Source organism: Protopterus annectens, chromosome 12.part0 (genome assembly GCF_019279795.1).
Source record: "Protopterus annectens isolate FY-2018-M chromosome 12.part0, PAN1.0, whole genome shotgun sequence".
NCBI classification, from domain to species: domain Eukaryota; kingdom Metazoa; phylum Chordata; order Ceratodontiformes; family Protopteridae; genus Protopterus; species Protopterus annectens.
In genome coordinates, this window is record NC_056746.1 from 840,313,252 (window position 1) to 840,330,629 (window position 17,378).

The 17,378-nt window shown below is 42.7% G+C and overlaps 1 protein-coding gene across 1 annotated transcript in view; it reads left to right on the forward strand.

The window, feature by feature from the left end:
• PRPF6 (pre-mRNA processing factor 6) overlaps positions 1–17,378 on the forward strand; it is a gene marked incomplete in the record, with an annotated part of 1,570,595 nt that overhangs the window by 101,433 nt on the left and 1,451,784 nt on the right. Inside the window, 1 exon segment of the mRNA XM_044089883.1 lies at positions 16,809–16,985. Within this exon segment, the coding sequence (XP_043945818.1) occupies positions 16,809–16,985 (177 nt within the window).

Consider the following 17,378-nt stretch of genomic DNA (forward strand, 5'->3'; position numbering starts at 1 on the left):
GTCCTGGTCCGGCGTCGGTTGCTGTCGCCTCTTCCCTGACGTCAGTGTGCCAGGGGTATAAAAGATGCAGCAGACACCATTTTCTTCAGTCTTTCTTGCCTTGCGGTGCCTGAAGCAAAAGCAGTTCGCAAGTGCCGGTCGGCCGACTTCTGAGATTTTCAAAATCGAATTTCAGATCCGAAGTCTTCATTAAAGCTAAGTACCCCGTTGGGGACACTTTTTTTTCTTGCTCCAGACCGATGTCAGCAAAAGTTTAACAATTGCATTTCTTGTGGGAAGCAAATACCTCATAAGGATTTTCACTCTTACTGTATTCCTTGCCTAGGCCCTGACCACGACATTGCTAGCTGTCGGTTTTGTGCTAGATTTAACCAATGCACTATTAAGCGTCTGTTCGATTTTGCCTTTCATTACTTTGGCCGAAGATTTAATTACATAATGCCGTCAGAACAGATGATGACTGGAGTTTATAAAAAGTGCAAGCAATAGGACAGGCATCCGAGGTCCAAAACCGACGAGGCCTCCGCTAGGCCAGTTGCCGGTTTTCAGTGAGGTGCTTTTGCAGCCCCTGACACACCGCTACCTCAGAGCCACAGGCCACTTCCGACTCCCACGTGGAGCCGACTAGGCCTCTGGATACTCAAGGTATTGGACCCTTGGAAAGTATTCCCTCAGATGGGTCCGGAGCCGCTGAGCAGGCATCGGCTTCTGAGGGTGTTTTCAGACCTACACAGTTGTATGTCCAGCCAACCTCGGCTTCAAAGGCAAAGACTAAAACAGCTCTAAAGACAAAGAAACCAGTACAGCATTCTCCTGGACAGACTTCCATGCCTAAGAAACAGATGCTTAAAACAACCAAAGACCTAATTACTTTGATCACGGGTTCCCATCCCCCTCCTGATAAGAGGCCTAGGCAAGAGACAGAAGATGACTCTTCTGATCAGGTTTCCATTTCCTCTGACTCCTCTTCTGAACAAGGATACTCTCTTCCTCCCTATGAGGATTCTGATGCTGAAAAATCTATTCCTTCAGCCTCTCCTCCTGAGGATTACTCTTTTGGGGAAACCCTGCATACCATGAGGGAGCATTTCCACTGGGAGGGCCAAGATTATTCAGAATCTAAGAAAAGGCTCAGAGACTTTCTTTTCCTACCTCAGCACAGACCTCTTGCTGTTCCACTTGTTCTAGACATTGTAGATGTATTTTCAGAGTCCGGCCTGTCGCCTGACTCTTTACCCCCAGCACCTATTAAGCCAGACAGATACTACAGGGTCCTAGACTCTCATAAATTTCTATATAAAAACCCTGCTGCTGACCCAGAAACTATATCTCAGGGTCTCAAAGGGGTCAAGGCTTCCACTGCAAAAAACCCTGTCCCCTCTGATAGGGATTCTAGGGCACTGGACAGATGGGGGGGGGAGGTTTACACTTCTGCTACCTTGGCTGTCGTGGCTTTAAATTGTCAGTTTCATATGCTTAAATATCAGCAATACTTAATGTCACTGTTAAAACAGAAAATGTTGACAAATTCTGAATGTTCTGATAACAAGGAAATGCAGGATTTATTGCATGCAGCTGAACAAGTGGGAAAGCATACCTTGCAATGTGGTTTTCATTCACTGGAGGCCTCTTGCAGGGCTGCTGTTATGGGTTCTGTCATTAGAAGGCATGCTTAGTTAAAGGAACAGAATCTGCCCGATCATGTTAAAGCAAAATTATTGGATGCTCCATTACAGCATGATACTTTGGTGTTAAGGCAGAAGAGGTGTTGAATGGAGGATAAAGCAAAATCTATGCAGACAGTTAAGGGTTTTGTACAGGTACAGCCACCCAGATTTAGCAGGAACTGGCCTTCTAAGAATTGGTCCTTTCCAGTGTCAGACAGGCCACAAAGAGGCAGATACAAACGCCCTAGAGGCAGATCCCAGCCCCAAGGCTCATACAGGCCTAAACAATGGGGTGCTTCTACCTCCGAAAAGCGGAGAAGACAAATCACAGCCATACAGGAAACGGTCCCAATGACTTTCCTCTGCCAATGCCAAGCACTTATCTTTTGGCAGCACCCTTGGGGGGAAAACTAGCATTTTTTTTTCTCAAAATTGGCACATGATCACCCAGGACAAATGGGTCTTGAATATAGTGTCTCAGGGCTACAGGTTCCACTTTCACACTCTTCCAAAGACGAAAGGTATGCCAGACCTGCCACACAATCAATAGGCAGAGGCACAAAAGTAAGTTTCATCCCTCATGGACACGAGGGCTATTCAGCGAGTACCACAGCAAGGGCAGGGAAAAGGATTTTACTCAAGACTTTTCTTGTTACCCAGAAAGGACAAAGCCTGGAGACCAATACTGGACCTGTCTATTCTAAATACTTTTCTGGACGTTCCAAAATTCTAAATGTTGACTCTGCAGCAGCTTCTGCCCATGCTGGGCAAGAAGGCTTGGCTTGTAACTTTGGACCTCAAAGAGGCATACCTGCATGTCCCAACCAGACAATCTTGCAGAAGATACCTCAGATTCATAGCTGGCTCAATGCAATACCAATTCTCTGCACTGCCCATTGGCTTATCTGCTGCGCCCAGAGTCTTCACAAAATGCCTGGCACCAGTAATTGCATTTTGCAGACAGAGGAATACAAATATATCCTTACTTGGACGACTGCCTTATTCAAGCAGAGAACAAGGACATTCTACTGAAGCATCTGGCGTTTGTAAAAAGATTATTAATTTGCCTAGGGTACACAGTGAACGAAAAGAAATCAAAACTGGTACCCTCTCAAGAGATAATATTCCTGGGTGCAAGCTTAAATACAGCTGCCCAGATGACTTATCTCACGCCAGACAAACAAAGGCAACTGACTTCTTACTTCGAAATGATGGCAACAAAGACCCAGTTATCTGCAAGAAAAATTCTGCAGGCTTTGGGCTTCATGGCATCCTGCATTCTGCTAATTCGATATGCAAAACTGCATATGAGGAAACTACAATGGTATCTAAAAAGTGTTTGGACTCGACATTGTCACAGTCTGGAAATATTAATTACCCTCATTCCCTGCCTACAACAGGAGTTTCGATGGTGAGCACAGGCCTGTCACCTCAACAAGGGACAGCCATTCACTTTACCCACAGCCAGGCAGACACTAAAAACAGATGCATCAGATTATGCCTGGGGGGCCCACATGGCAGTAAAATGTATTCAGGGCACATGGCCTGCAAACCAAATGCATCTTCACATCAGTCAAAAAGAGATGCTAGCTGTACAGAATGCCCTGATGCCTTCAAGGATCTACTTCATCCAGGACAACTGATGATAAAAAGGATAATACAGTCATGTGGCACATAAACAAGCAAGGAGGCACACATTCCTACCCCCTCTGCAGACGAGCCATGACTTTGTGGAACACAACATTGACTTATCAAGTACACCTGCAAGCACAATTCCTGCCAGGAAAGACAAATACTCTGGCAGACGAACTAAGCAGAAACCTCATGGACCCTCACGAGTGGAAACTAGATCCACAAATCTTCAGCATGATAACAAGGAAATGGGGATGTGCCCAGACATAGATCTATTTGCCTCCCCTCACAACTGCCAACTACAGAGATTCTGCACAAGGACTTATCACAAACGAGCATGGAAAGTGGACGTCCAATCATTCAGCTGGAAAACCCTTACAGTATATGACTTTCCTCCACTGCCTGTCCTCCCCAAGGTACTCCTAAAGATCAGACAAGAGAAGCCAAAAATGATACCGATTGCCCCAGACTGGCCACGCCAGCACTGGTACCCAATCCTAAAAAGCTTGTCTCAAGGCCCAGCCTGGGCATTACCTCAAATTCCTCATTTGCTGACTCAACAAAACAATCAGATCCTGCACAGCCAACCCAGAACCCTAAATCTGGATGCATGGCGGGTAATGTAACCATTCAGAATACACCTCTCTAAAGCAGTTATGGATGTTATTTTGGAGGCCAGGAGGCCCAGCACCAGAAAATTTTATGCAAAAAAATGGAAGAAATTCTGTGCTTGGAACTAGGCTCATGGAATGGACACATTTGTACCAAATATTCCTCAGATTTTACAATACCTAACTGAGATGCTGGACAAAGGCCTATCCTTCTCATCCATGCCTCTGCCATATCAGCTCATTACAATACGGACCCACCTATTTTTTCACATCCACTGCTAAGGCAGTACCTCAGAGGAGCCAAAAACATAAGACCTCCAAGGAGAGCTCCAATACCTGCATGGGACCTCAATTTTGTCTTAGAAAAGATCACACTGCTTCCTTTTGAGCTAGTCAATACAGCTGAGATAAAATAGGTATCATGGAAAACAGCTCTTCTCCTAGCAATAACTTCAGCAAGAAAAGTCTCAGAGTTACAGGCACTAATGGCTGTGGAATCTTTTATTATTTTCCATCCGAACAAGGTTTCTGTAAGGACAAACCCAACATTTATGCCTAAGTTAGTGTCCACTGTGGCCAACCAAACCATTCATTTGCCTACCTTTTATCCAAACCCACAGTATAAGGGGGAGAGACTTCTGCATTCTTTGGACATGCACAGTCAGCTATGCTTCTACTTGGACAAAACTAAAGCTTTCAGAAAGACTGAGCAGCTCTTGGTGGCATATGCTGCAGGATCACAAGGAAAAGCTATTTCAAAGCAGACTATTTCAAAATGGATAGGCCACTGCATTCATTTCTGCTATTCACTACATGGCAAATCAGTGCCTATGGGCATTAGGCCACATTCAACCAGAGCAGCAGCCACTTCAGCAGCCTTCCTCAGAGGAGTACCAACCAAGGACATTTTGGAGGCTGCAACTTGGACTTCAGTGCACACTTTTACAAAGCACTACCACTTACCAAATCCAGAGCAGGCTTTGCCACTGCAGTTCTGCAGGGCCTCATAGCCACTCCTAATTCCATTTAGGCCCAGCCATCCAATCTCAGTTTTGGGATTCAACCCAAGTGTAATGACTGCAGCAGTGAAACACAATGAACATAGTACAGTTGTGAACCTACAGTAAATGTAGATATTCGAGTGTATTCACTGTTGCAGTCCAGGTTACCCTCCCACCATCCCCCTTTCATTGCTGGGACTTATCTGTACTTCTCTGTTCTATACAACCTATGTGGTGTATTTGCTTGTAGATGAAGGTAATGTTTATGTTTGTGCATGCTTTTTTAGGAGCATAATTTTTAGCCTACCCTTTTGGGGCCACCTGACATCTGGGGCAAGAAAAACTGAAGAAAATGGCGTCGGCTGCATCTTTTATACCCCTGGCGCACTGACGTCAGGGAGGAGGCGACAGCAACCGACGCCGGACCAGGACTTTGGAATTCAGGCCGACTGCGGGTAGCCTGCCAGCAGGATAACCTAAGTGTAATGACTGCAACAGTGAATACACTCAACATCTACATTTATGGTAGGTACACAACTGTACTTTCTCCATTCTGCAGGAACAAAGCCTGTGGTTAGGCTATGATTGAAAAGGGTACTTTAATGGTGATTCTAGTTCTTGTTTTAGCCTGTTTAAAGACCGCCTGGGATGCCGTCTAGTCCGATAGAGGCTGTTTTTTTTGCCTTGGACAAGGCTTTAATGACCTGCTCTTCAGATATATAGGGTGGGTGGGTGGAGTTTGGAGCAAGGTTTGTGATAAGAGGGGAGGGGATAAGGGAATAAAATTTTCGCCAAACCTGTCAGCTAGCAGGTTTGGTATCTCAGTGGACTCAAGAGTTTGTCTGTCACCATTAGTCACTAGTTCTCCAAATGCTTGAGTTGTACTTTTTTAGGCTATGTACACAACTGTAAAAGGCCTTGGTTATCCTTGGCTGTACTTGCTAAGTTTTTCCTCAAGGATGCCCTTAGAGGATTTGACATGTCTTATTTGCATGTTGAGGCTGAGGAGGGTGTGTTTCCATTGTTGGGGACTTGCCTTTGTTTTCTTGAACAACAATTTTTTTTGTTGTAAAGTTTGTTGATGTTAGATGTCCACCATTGCAGCTTATTTTCACTTGGGGCTCTGGCTTAGATTCTTTCTGGTACAGCTGAGTCTATACGCATATGCAAGTGATTGTACAGGCATTCAGTGTAAGCTTCAGTGTAGATGTTCTTCGTGTTTCACTGTTGCAGTCATTACATTTGGGTAATCTGCTGGCAGGTTGCCCTCAGTCGGCCTGAATAACAAAGTCTTGGGTCCTGTATCGGTTGCTGTCACTTCTTACATGACGTCAGGTCGTCAGGGGTATAAAACATGCAGCCAACACCATTTTATTCAGTCTTTCTTGCCGTGTGGTGCCCGAAGCAGAAGCAGTTCGCAAGTGCAAGTCGGCCGACTCCTGAAATTTTCATATTCGAGTTTCAGATCCGAAGTCTTCAAACTAAAGCTAAGTACCCCGTTGGGGAAACTTTTTCTTGCTCCTTACCGATATCAGTAAAAGATAATAATTACATTACTTGTGGGAAGCAAATACCTCATAAGGATTTTCATTTGTACTGTATTCCTTGCCTAGGCCCAGATCACAACGTACCTTGCTGTCGATTTTGTGCTAGATTTAACCAACGCACTATTAAGCGTCTGTATATTTTTGCTTCTAAATATTTTGGTACAAGATTTAATTGTCCTGAAATGTCATCGGTTAGCAATCCGACTACCAGAGTTCACAAAAAACGCAAAGAAAAAGACAGACCCAGACCGTCTAGGTGCAAAACCGACGGCAAAGCTTCTTCTAAGCCAGTTGCTGGCACTTTCGCAGCCCTTGATATCCGGTACTTTTGAGTCGCAAGCCTCTACCGAGACCCATTCGGCGTTCAGTATGCCTCGAGATTCTCAGAGTATTGAACCCGCGGATGTCTCTCCCTTGGATGGGTCCGGAGCCACTGAGCAGGCACCGGCTTCTGAGGGTGTTTTCAGGCCTCAACATTTTTATATTAAACCGATGCCAGCAACAAAAACAAGGTCAAAAACATCATCTATGTCTAAAAATGACGCATGAGCCACGTGCTCAGGCCCCTATGCCTAAAAAACAGATGATCAAAATGTCTGAGGATTTAATTACCTTGATCATTGGTTCCCAGCACCCCCCCCCCCTGCTAAGGGGCCTAGGTAAGGCACAGATCAGGTTTCTATTTCTTCTGACTCCTCTTTTGATCAGGAATTTTCTATTCCACCCTATGAGGATTCTGATGCAGAGGAATCCATCCCATCTGCATCTCCTCCGGAGGATCTCTCTTTTGGAGAGACTTTGCATACTTTAAGGCAACATTTTCACTGGGAGAGTCAAGACTTCTCTGAATCAGAAAAGAGGCTTAGGGATTTCCTTCTTCCTCAGCATAGGCCTTTGGCAATATCTCCTGTATTAGACATTGTTGATGTGTTTTCAGAATCAAGCATGGCTCCTGACCTCCGGCTCCTAGTAAGCCAGACAGATATTACAGGGTTCCTGACTCCCATAAATTTCTATTCAAAAATCCTGCTACTGATCTTGAGACTATTTCTCAGGGTCCCAAGGGTGTAAGGGCCTCAACAGCCAAAACTCCTACCCCCTCTGATAGAGATTCCAGGGCGCTGGATAGATGGGGAAAGAAGGTTTATACGTCTGCAACCTTGGCAATCAGGGCCTTAAACTGCCAGTTTCATTTGCTTAAATATCAACAGCATGTCATGGGCTTTCTGAAACAGAAAATGATGTTGATTTCTGAATGTGTGGAAAATAGAGTTACAGGAATTATTGCATTCAGCAGAACAGGTTGGAAAGCATACTTTGCAATGTGGTTTTGATTCCTTGGAGGACCCCTGTAGGGCCGCCGTTACCGGATCTGTGATTAGAAGGCATGACTGGCTCAAAGAGCAAAATCTGCCTGATCATGTTAAAGCTAAATTGTTGGATGCCCCTTTGCAGCATGATACTCTGGTAATAAGGCAGAAGAGGTTTTAAAGAAAATGGAAGACAAAGCTAAATCATTGCAAACTGTAAAAGATTTCTTGCAAGTGCAACCACCCAGATTCAGTAGACACTGGCCTACAAAAAATTGGTCCTTTCCTGTGTCCAACAGAGCCACTCAAGGCAAATCCAGGTGCTCAAAAGGCTCCAGATACCAATCACAGAGTTCTTACAGGTCAAAGCAATGGGGTGCCTCCACCTCCAAATCTGGGGGAAACAAAGCACAACCCTACAGTAAGCAGTCTCAATGACTTTCCTCTACCAACACCAAGCACTTGTCTTTTGGCAGCCCCCTTTGGGGGGAAAGCTAGCACTTCATGCTCAAAATTGGCAGTTAATTACCCAGGACAAGTGGGTATTAAATCTGTACCCCTGGGATACTATGTTTCATTTCCATACTTTGCCAATTCCAAATGGATGGCCAGATCTGCCACAAAACCAGTGGGCAGAGGCCCAGAAACAAGTCGCATCCCTCATGGATATGGGGGCTATTCAACCTGTACCAGAAAAGGAGAAAGGACAAGGTTTTTATTCAAGACTTTTCCTGGTACCCAGAAAAGACCATTCATGGCATCCAATACTGGACTTATTGATTTTGAACACGTTCCTGGACATTTCAAAATGCTGACTTTACAACTACTGCCTATGCTAGGCAGGAATGCTTGGTTAGTAACTCTAGACTTAAAAGAAGCATACCTGCATATCGCAATAAGGGAATCTTGCAGAAGATACCTCCACTTCAAAGCAGGTTTTTTGCATTACCAATTCTCTGCACTGCCCTTTGGCTTATCTACTGCGCCCAGGGTCTTTACAAAGTGCCTGGCACCAGTAATCTCATTCTGCAGACGAAGCATTCAAATTTACCCTTATCTGGATGACTGTCTCATTCAAGCAGAGGACAAGGACACTCTTCAACATCTGGCGTTTGTAAAAAAGCTTGTAGCATGCCTAAGGTACACCATAAACGAAAAGAAATCACAACTGGTACCTTCTCAAATAATTACATTCCTGGGTGCAAGCTTGAATACACCTGCCTCACTCCAGACAAAGGGACAACATACTTCAAACAAATTGCAACAAAAACCCAGTTATCTACAAGACAAATTCTGCAGGCTTTCGAGTTCATGGCATCCTCCATTCTACTAATTCCATATGCGAGACTGCATATGAGGAAACTTCAATGGTGCCTAAAAAGTTTATGGAGTCTATATTGTCATAGTCTGGAAACAATGATTCCTCTTATTCCCTGCCTACAGCATGAGTTTCTTTGGTGGGCAGAGACATGTCACCAAAACAAGGGACTGTCATTCACTCTACCCCCTGCCACCCAAACCCTAACTACATACACATCAGACTATGCTTGGGGGGCCCACCTGGCGGGAGATGCATTCAGGGCAAATGGATCCCAAACCAATTGCATCTGCATATCAACCAGAAAGATATGCTAGCCATTCAGAATGCTCTGACAGCCTTCAAGGACTTACTTCATCCAGGACAACTACTGATAAAGACGGACAACACGGTACATAAACAAGCAGGGGGGTATGCATTCCTACCCCTTTTGCAGACTAGCCATGGCCTTGTGGAACACAGCCTTGACTTACCAAATACATCTTCAAGTTCAATTCCTGCCAGGAAAACAAAATACTCTGGCAGACGACCTAAGCAGAAATCTTATGGACCCGCATGAATGGAAACTGGATCCACAAATCTTCAGCATGTTAACACAGAAATGGGGGAGCCCAGACATAGATCTGTTTGCCTCTCCCCAAAATTATCAGTTGGACAAATTCTGCACAAGAACTCATCACAAAAAAGCATGGAAAGTGGATGCCCTATCCTTCAGCTGGAAAAACCTATCAGTCTGTGCCTTTCCCCCTCTGCATCTACTCTCCAAGGTCTTACTGAAAGTCAGACAGGAAAAACCAAAAATGATCCTAGTTGCTCCAATTCTGCACAAGAACTCCTCTCAAAAAAGCATGGAAAGTGGATGCCCTATCCTTCAGCTGGAAAAACCTATCAGTCTATGCCTTTCCCCCTCTGCATCTACTCTCCAAGGTCTTACTAAAAGTCAGACAGGAAAAACCAAAAATGATCCTAGTTGCTCCGGACTGGCCTTGCCAGCACTGGTACCCACTTCTAAGGAATATGTCTCAACTTCCTCCATAGTACTTGCCTCAAATACCTCTACTGTCTCAGCAGAACATTCAAATTCTGCACACTCTGCTCCAAACTCTGAATCTTGCAGCATGGCTGATCAATTAATTATTCAAACAACACCTCTCAGCAAATCTGTGATGGATGTCATTTTGGAAGCCAGAAGGCCTAGTACTAGAAAATCTTATGCTAATAATTGGAAGAGATTCTGTGCTTGGAACCAAGCACAAGGAACAGACACAGCAAAGACCAATATTCCTCAGATTTTACAAAATTTGACTGAGATGCTTGACCAGGGCCTATCTTTTTCTTCAATAAAAATCCATGCCTCTGCCATCTCGGCTCATTACAACACATAGCCTCCCCTCTTTTCTCATCTTCTGTTTAAACAGTATCTTAGAGGGGCCAAAAATTTAAGGCCTCCCAGAAGATCACCAACTCCTGCATGGGACCTAAATTATGTGCTGGAAAAACTCACCCTGCCACCTTTTGAACCAGCAGCTACTGCGGATATATCTTGGAAAACCGCTTTTCTCGTGGCAGTCACTTCAGCAAGAAGGGTTTCAGAACTACAGGCATGGCAGTGGAGCCTTTTATTATATTGTACCCGGAGAGGGTGTCCCTCACGACCAATCCTTCTTTTATGCCTAAGGTGATATCAAGTGTGGCTCTTAACCAGACCATTCACCTGCCAACATTTTACCCAAATCTGCAGAACAAGGGGGAGCGGAGTCTGCATTCATTAGAGGTACACAGACAACTAAGATTCTACTTAACCAGGACCAAATCTCTCAGTCTGAGCAACTACTGGTAGCATTTGCTGCGGGGTCAGAGGGGAAGGCTGTATCAAAGCAAACTATTTCTAAGTGGATAAGCCACTGCATTCGTTTCTGCTACTTGCACCATGGTAAACCTGTGACCAAGGGGATCAGATGACATTCCCCCAGGGCTGCCTCTACTTCAGCAGCTTTTCTCAGAGGGGTTCCAACCAAAGACATTCTAGAAGCCGCTACTTGGAGCTCTGTTCATACCTTCACAAAGCATTATCATTTGCTTTTTTTCCTCCAAATCCAGTGCAGGCTTTGCCACTGCAGTTCTGCAGGGCCTTATAGCCGATCCTAATGCTGTTTAGTTCCATTCTCCCATCCGTAGCTTTGGGATTCTACCCAAATGTAATGACTGCAAAAGTGAAACACGAAGAACATAGTACAGTTGTGTACACTTACCATAAATGTAGATGTTCGAGTGTATTCACTGTTGCAGTCTGGGTTACCCACCTGCCATCCCCCTTTCTATTCCTTTTCTTTCCTTCACTTTACACAGCCTTTGTGGTGTATTTGCTTTTAGATGAAGGTAAAGTTTGTTTCTAAAAGTGCATTTATATATATTTACTATATATACATATATATATACATATATATATATATATATATATATATATATATATATATATATATATATATATATATATATATATATATATATATATATATATATATATATATATATATATATATATATATATATATATATATATGTATATATATATATATATATATATATATATATATATATATATATATATGTATATATATATATATATATATATATATATATATATATATATATATATGTATATATATATATATATATATATGTATATATATGTATATATATATATATATATATATATATATATATCTATATATATATATATGTATATATATATATATATATATATATATATATATATATATATATATATGTATATATATATATATATATATATATATATATATATATATATATATATATATATATATATAATTTTGCTCCCCATTTGGGGGGCACCTGACATCTGGGGCAAGAAAAACTGAATAGAATGGTGTCTGCTGCATGTTTTATACCCCTGACGTCATGGAAGAGGGAGACCGCAACCGATGCAGGACCCAAAACTTTGTTATTCAGGCCGACTGAGGGCAACCTGCCAGCAGATTACCCAAATGTAATGACTGCAACAGTGAATACACTCGAACATCTACATTTATGGTAAGTGTACACAACTGTACTTTGCCACTTCCAGCTGAGAGTGGGGCTTGAAATGCATTTGTACCTTCCCCTAGGAGGGTATAATTTGCCCTGGTGAAGTTCTTTAATCTGACTTCGCCATTTGTGAGTTCTGGAGTTAGTGCCAGCTTGAAGTTGACTGATATGTGGTCAGAGTTAACTAAAGAGGGTCCAACAATTGTGGTGCATCTGTTTGATATTGTTAACGGGTACTCGATCTAGTATGTTTGTTCCTCATGTCAAGTATGAGCAACTTGTTCCATGGCATTTCAGTTAACAAAGTTAAGGAAGTTTTGCACTAGTCCGTCAGGGCTAGAGTAGGTTGCCCAGTTGATGGTGGGATAATTGAAATTCCCCCCATAACCAGAGTGTTTGGGAATATTTGGATTGACTCCATTTTGGTTTAGTAGGCTTCATGCACATCATGTCCCATGGAGGAGGATCTGTAACTGGCTATGACCTGAATGGGGGTCTTGCCCACAGTAACCTGAACTTGGAGTTGTCCAGTCTAAGTAGATGGGAGGTGAATTTATCTCTAATATAGATAGAAACACCATCTCCTTTGGTTCTCTCACATTCGTTTTGCAGTCTGAAGGTGTGGAAAGCATTGTAGCCTTGCAAGGCTGGGGTACTTTCTGAGGCCTTGAACCAGGTTTCTGTGACCGCATAGACATTTACATCTTCCAGTGATAGAAGTGCTTCCAGGGTGTGCAGTTTTTTATTTAAGCTCCTAGCATTTAGCAGCATGACCCTTATTTTGTTATGATTGGCAAATTTCACATCGGGAAGTTTGTTTGAGACCTTGACTAAAAGAAGGCACTGTAGGGGAGGCAAGAGCCTTTGCCAGTGGACAAAAGCCTAGTAGTGCCAGGTGCAAACAGTCTCTGGCAAAGCAGGGAGGTTTGTCAATCATGATTTACCAGGCTGACAGAAACTGGATCCCCTTTGACACCAAAAGCTAAGCCAATTATTGAAGTCACTCATTTTGTTTGTAATGTGGCTTCATTCTAGGTGAGGGTAGTATGTCGCTCAAGGCTAGGGATATACCTGCCCTGGGACACAATCAGAGTTCAATCACGTCTCTTCATGTAGTCCAGTGAGGTATGTCTCAGGTTGTTCACTCCAAAATGAACTATGAGAGATCTGAGTGCATGTGTGATCTGACGAATCCAGGCACCAGAACGTGACTTTCTCCTTGTCCAACCTGGTGAGTGGGGCATCGTGTGTCTCACTCTGGAGTCTCCAGTGACAAAAAATAGTGTTTTTTTGTGTAAAAATGTGTTTTTTTTAGTGTTATGCCTTATGTGCTTAGTAGGTGAGACACTGACGTTACTGTGTGTCAATGGTGCTGTGGGAACTGTTAGTTGTGGCAGTCTTGTGTTTTGGAGGTCTGTGGTCCTTTGATAAGTTTTTTGAGGGAACCTCCGTGTGTGTTTGTGTACTGTGTATATAATTAGTGGTACTATGTAAATGAGTAGTGGTGGGTGTGTTGACAAACTCTTCTTCAGTGTTACTGTTTCGAGTGTGAGAGAGTAGGGGTTCAAAATTCTTGGTGTAGCTGCATTTCTCGCACTCTGTACTAGAGTGAGTTATTATTAGAGGGTTGTCAGTAGAGATGAGGCAATTGCTACACTGCCCGAGGAGACCCAGGAGAAACATGGGTAGTCCAACTTACCATAATGCTAGGTTGAAGAACTGTTATTACAAAGGTAGGGCTTTTCAGGACTGAGGAGGTGCTCATTGGATGGATATTTCTGCTGCATTTTTTGTTTTTGCTGGTGGTTTAATAGGTCACAGCTGATAGCAGTATTTCTGTGACTGGAAAAGTACCAAGGATGAAGACTACATTAATGTACTACAGCTGTATCCAAGGGGAAATTTTTCAAATTTATCTGTTTGGCTATGTCACAGAATTGCGCAGCAGTGAAGGGTGCTGTGAGATGCGCAAACAAGCAGAAACCTGCTGAAATGCAGGGCTTAAATACTAGAAGATAAAAACTTGAAATAATTTTAAAAAGGTTCAAAAGGACCAATGAGGATGCTTACTCCAAGCTCTAGACCAACCACCCTTCACCAGACAGGTTCCAATCAGCATACTTCTCTCACTAGAGTGGAGAAGGGCCCTTTCAAATCAAAGACAGTCTGGAAAATGTGCTCAGAACAAACAGCCACTACAAACAGACCCAGATGCAGCAAACCTGTATCCTGGACTATGCTACAGCTACTATCTACCCTAGTTTTGGCAGGAAACACTAGATAATGTTTAACATAGCAGAAAATGGCAGTGAGACACTAAAAACAATTTTAAATGGCAGAAAGTCAACAAGGAGAAGCTAAAGAATGTTTTGAATGGCAAACAAATCAATTATTTTAACACTGCTTAGTGAGAAAACCAGAACAAGCAGAACAGATTGCTTTGCAACACTTAAAGGTATCGGCAAATACTTGCATAGTGAAAATAGCAAAAAGAGCTTTGCAAACAGTAAAAACAGTAATAAATATGATTTAACAAGCACAGTAAGACAGACATTTGCAGTACAACATTGCAGTTTAGTACACAGTATTTAAATAGTGTTAAAGTAGGTGTCTGACAATAAAAAGTGCAATAAATAGTATAATTAAGCAAAAAAAAAAAATAATAAAGACAACTTGTGGTTTTTTGCGAAGCTCAGAAGCCTCTAGTTATCTGGCATCTCGGTTGAGAATTGTGGATGGTAGCCCACCACAGTTCAGCTTGGTACAAATAAGCAGAAACCTGCTCAACATGGTTTAAATACTAGAATCTAAAAACCTGAAGTGTTCAAAAGGATCAATGAGCATGCTTACTCCAAGCCCTAGACCAACCATCCTTCACCAGACAGGTTCCCGTCCGTTTACTTCTCTCACTAGAGTGCAGAAGGGTCATTTCCATTCAAAGATGGCCTGGAAAATGTGCTCAGAACAAACAGCCACTACAAACAGACCCAGACGCAGCAAACCTGTATCTGAACTATGTTTTACTTGCATCTCTTGAATTGCTTTATTCAGTCTCTAAACTGAATGATCTCAGTTGTGGATTGATCTGAGGGTGGGCTTCTGCAATATTAAGGTTAGGTGAATTGACTGCAGACTATTAAACATTGACACAGTTGTCAGTAAACTTGAAGGTGTAGGGCCTTGTGGCTGAGCTGTTGCAGTATTGAGGTCAGATGTGATTGAAGGAAGGTAGTGACAGAGTGTAAGAGGAGACGGCACATTTATATAGGGGAATGAAGAAAGCAAGTTGGGCATTTGAAGTTGACAAAGGTGAAAATACTAAATTTAATGTTTCATATTAGTGTTGAGTAAGGAGAACAGTAATGGAGAAGGGAGATTGCCTGTCCTTGGAGGGCTGTACAGGACTCAGAAGATTATGTAGATGGATGTGATGGTAATGGAGGGAGTTGTAAGACCACTGATGTCTCAATATGAGGCACAGGGACCAGATGGGATCCTGCTGTCATGTTTATAAGTTCTTTTGGCATTTTATCTAAATGTCTACCAGAGGTATTCAGCAAGAATATTATGGAGGTGAATGGTACTTTGGGACAGGTCCTGTTCAGCAGTGGACTGCTCTGTGATTTCCAGCATGGTTTCATAGTAGTGCAGCTGATCATTGTAATGTGATTAATTTCTGTCCGTGTTGTCAGGGAGTTGGACATTGGTAACCTTGTGGTATGATCTGTCCAGACTTCGAGAGCTCTTGATTCTTTCCCGCAACATTCTTCTTTCAAAGATGAAAAGGATACATAACTAAGCTGTGCGACAGATTGGAGAAGTAATTAGGTGAAAGGGAACAAAATGTAGTAGCTGGGGTGGAGAGCCGTTGGAGAAAGAAAGTAACATGCTGCATAGGGATCTGCTCTGTGTGTGCGTGTCTGTGATATCATTCAGGGCATGTAGAACTACGTGACACCAAAGTGTGGGCTATTAACAGACAGGGATGGGTTTCATACTAAAGGAGGGACCAAAAGTGCTGGAGGCATGTTTTAGGTGTTAAATTCACTTCCATCCTTCATCTTGAGAATGGTAGTATGGGGGTGGGTTTGTTTATACATTTGAAGCAGAAGACGTTCTTAGCAGGAGAAGGGTTTGGGAGGGATCACTGATGTCTGAAGCATCTGGCATGAAGTGAGAGGGCAGGAGCAAAAGACAGCCAGACTGGAGGTGAGTGGTGGTTGTCCACACAGTTATCTTTTGAAAGAGGCTGGGATTCTGATGGGACTACTTGTAGAGGGAGGAGTAGCTGCAACAATACAGCAGATTGTGTATTCTTGGTCTTCTCCTGCAAACTTATTTTGTTTTTATTAAATTTTGAAGTACATACATAGTGCTGTAGATATTATCCTGCTGTTGGGTGGTTGGAAGTTACACATATAATTACAGGTCAAGATCTTTTGCTGAGAAAATTGCATTTAAGCTGTTGTACCTGTAATGAAACTCTTTGAGGGACATGTCCCTAAGTAAATGCTTGCTTCTGGATTTTTGTCGTACAGTACTTCTGCTACCCTTGCATTTCCAGAACCATTTCCTGTGTTGCCATATTTGAATTTGGAGTTCATGTAGAGCTTGTGTGATTTAACAGTATTTTTATGGGTGATTGTGTCTTAGAGAAAACTTGCTGAAGTGTCTGAAGAGGAGTGGCTCAGCATTCCTGAGGTTGGAGATGCCAGAAACAAACGCCAGAGAAACCCTCGCTATGAGAAGCTGACGCCTGTGCCAGACAGCTTCTTTGCCCGGCATTTAAAAACTGGAGAGAGCCACACATCTGTTGATCCTTTGCAAACAGTGAGTATTGTCTGCCAGGTTTGCATTCTGCATGTGTTGCTAGTTAGTGAGAGGTTTGCAGTTGAGTACTTTGCTACAGTTTCTTTATTCTTGACTACGAGTTACTAGTGAGGTGGTTTTGTTTATGATGTCAAATGTATTCCTAACAAAACATTTTAATGGCACATTTAAAGAAGTGCATAGCATATTTTTGTGAGTGAAAGATGACACTGTAAGTTGTGATACCACTCTCACAAAATATGACCCGGCAGCAACCTACAGACAGGAGGAACTGGTGATGATTTGTTCGGTGGGTAAATTGACATTTCCACAATTTCACTGAAAATTACTTCTTGCAAAGGATCACTATAAATGGGAGTTCTGTTTTCTCTCTCACTCTTTGTTCATTGACCC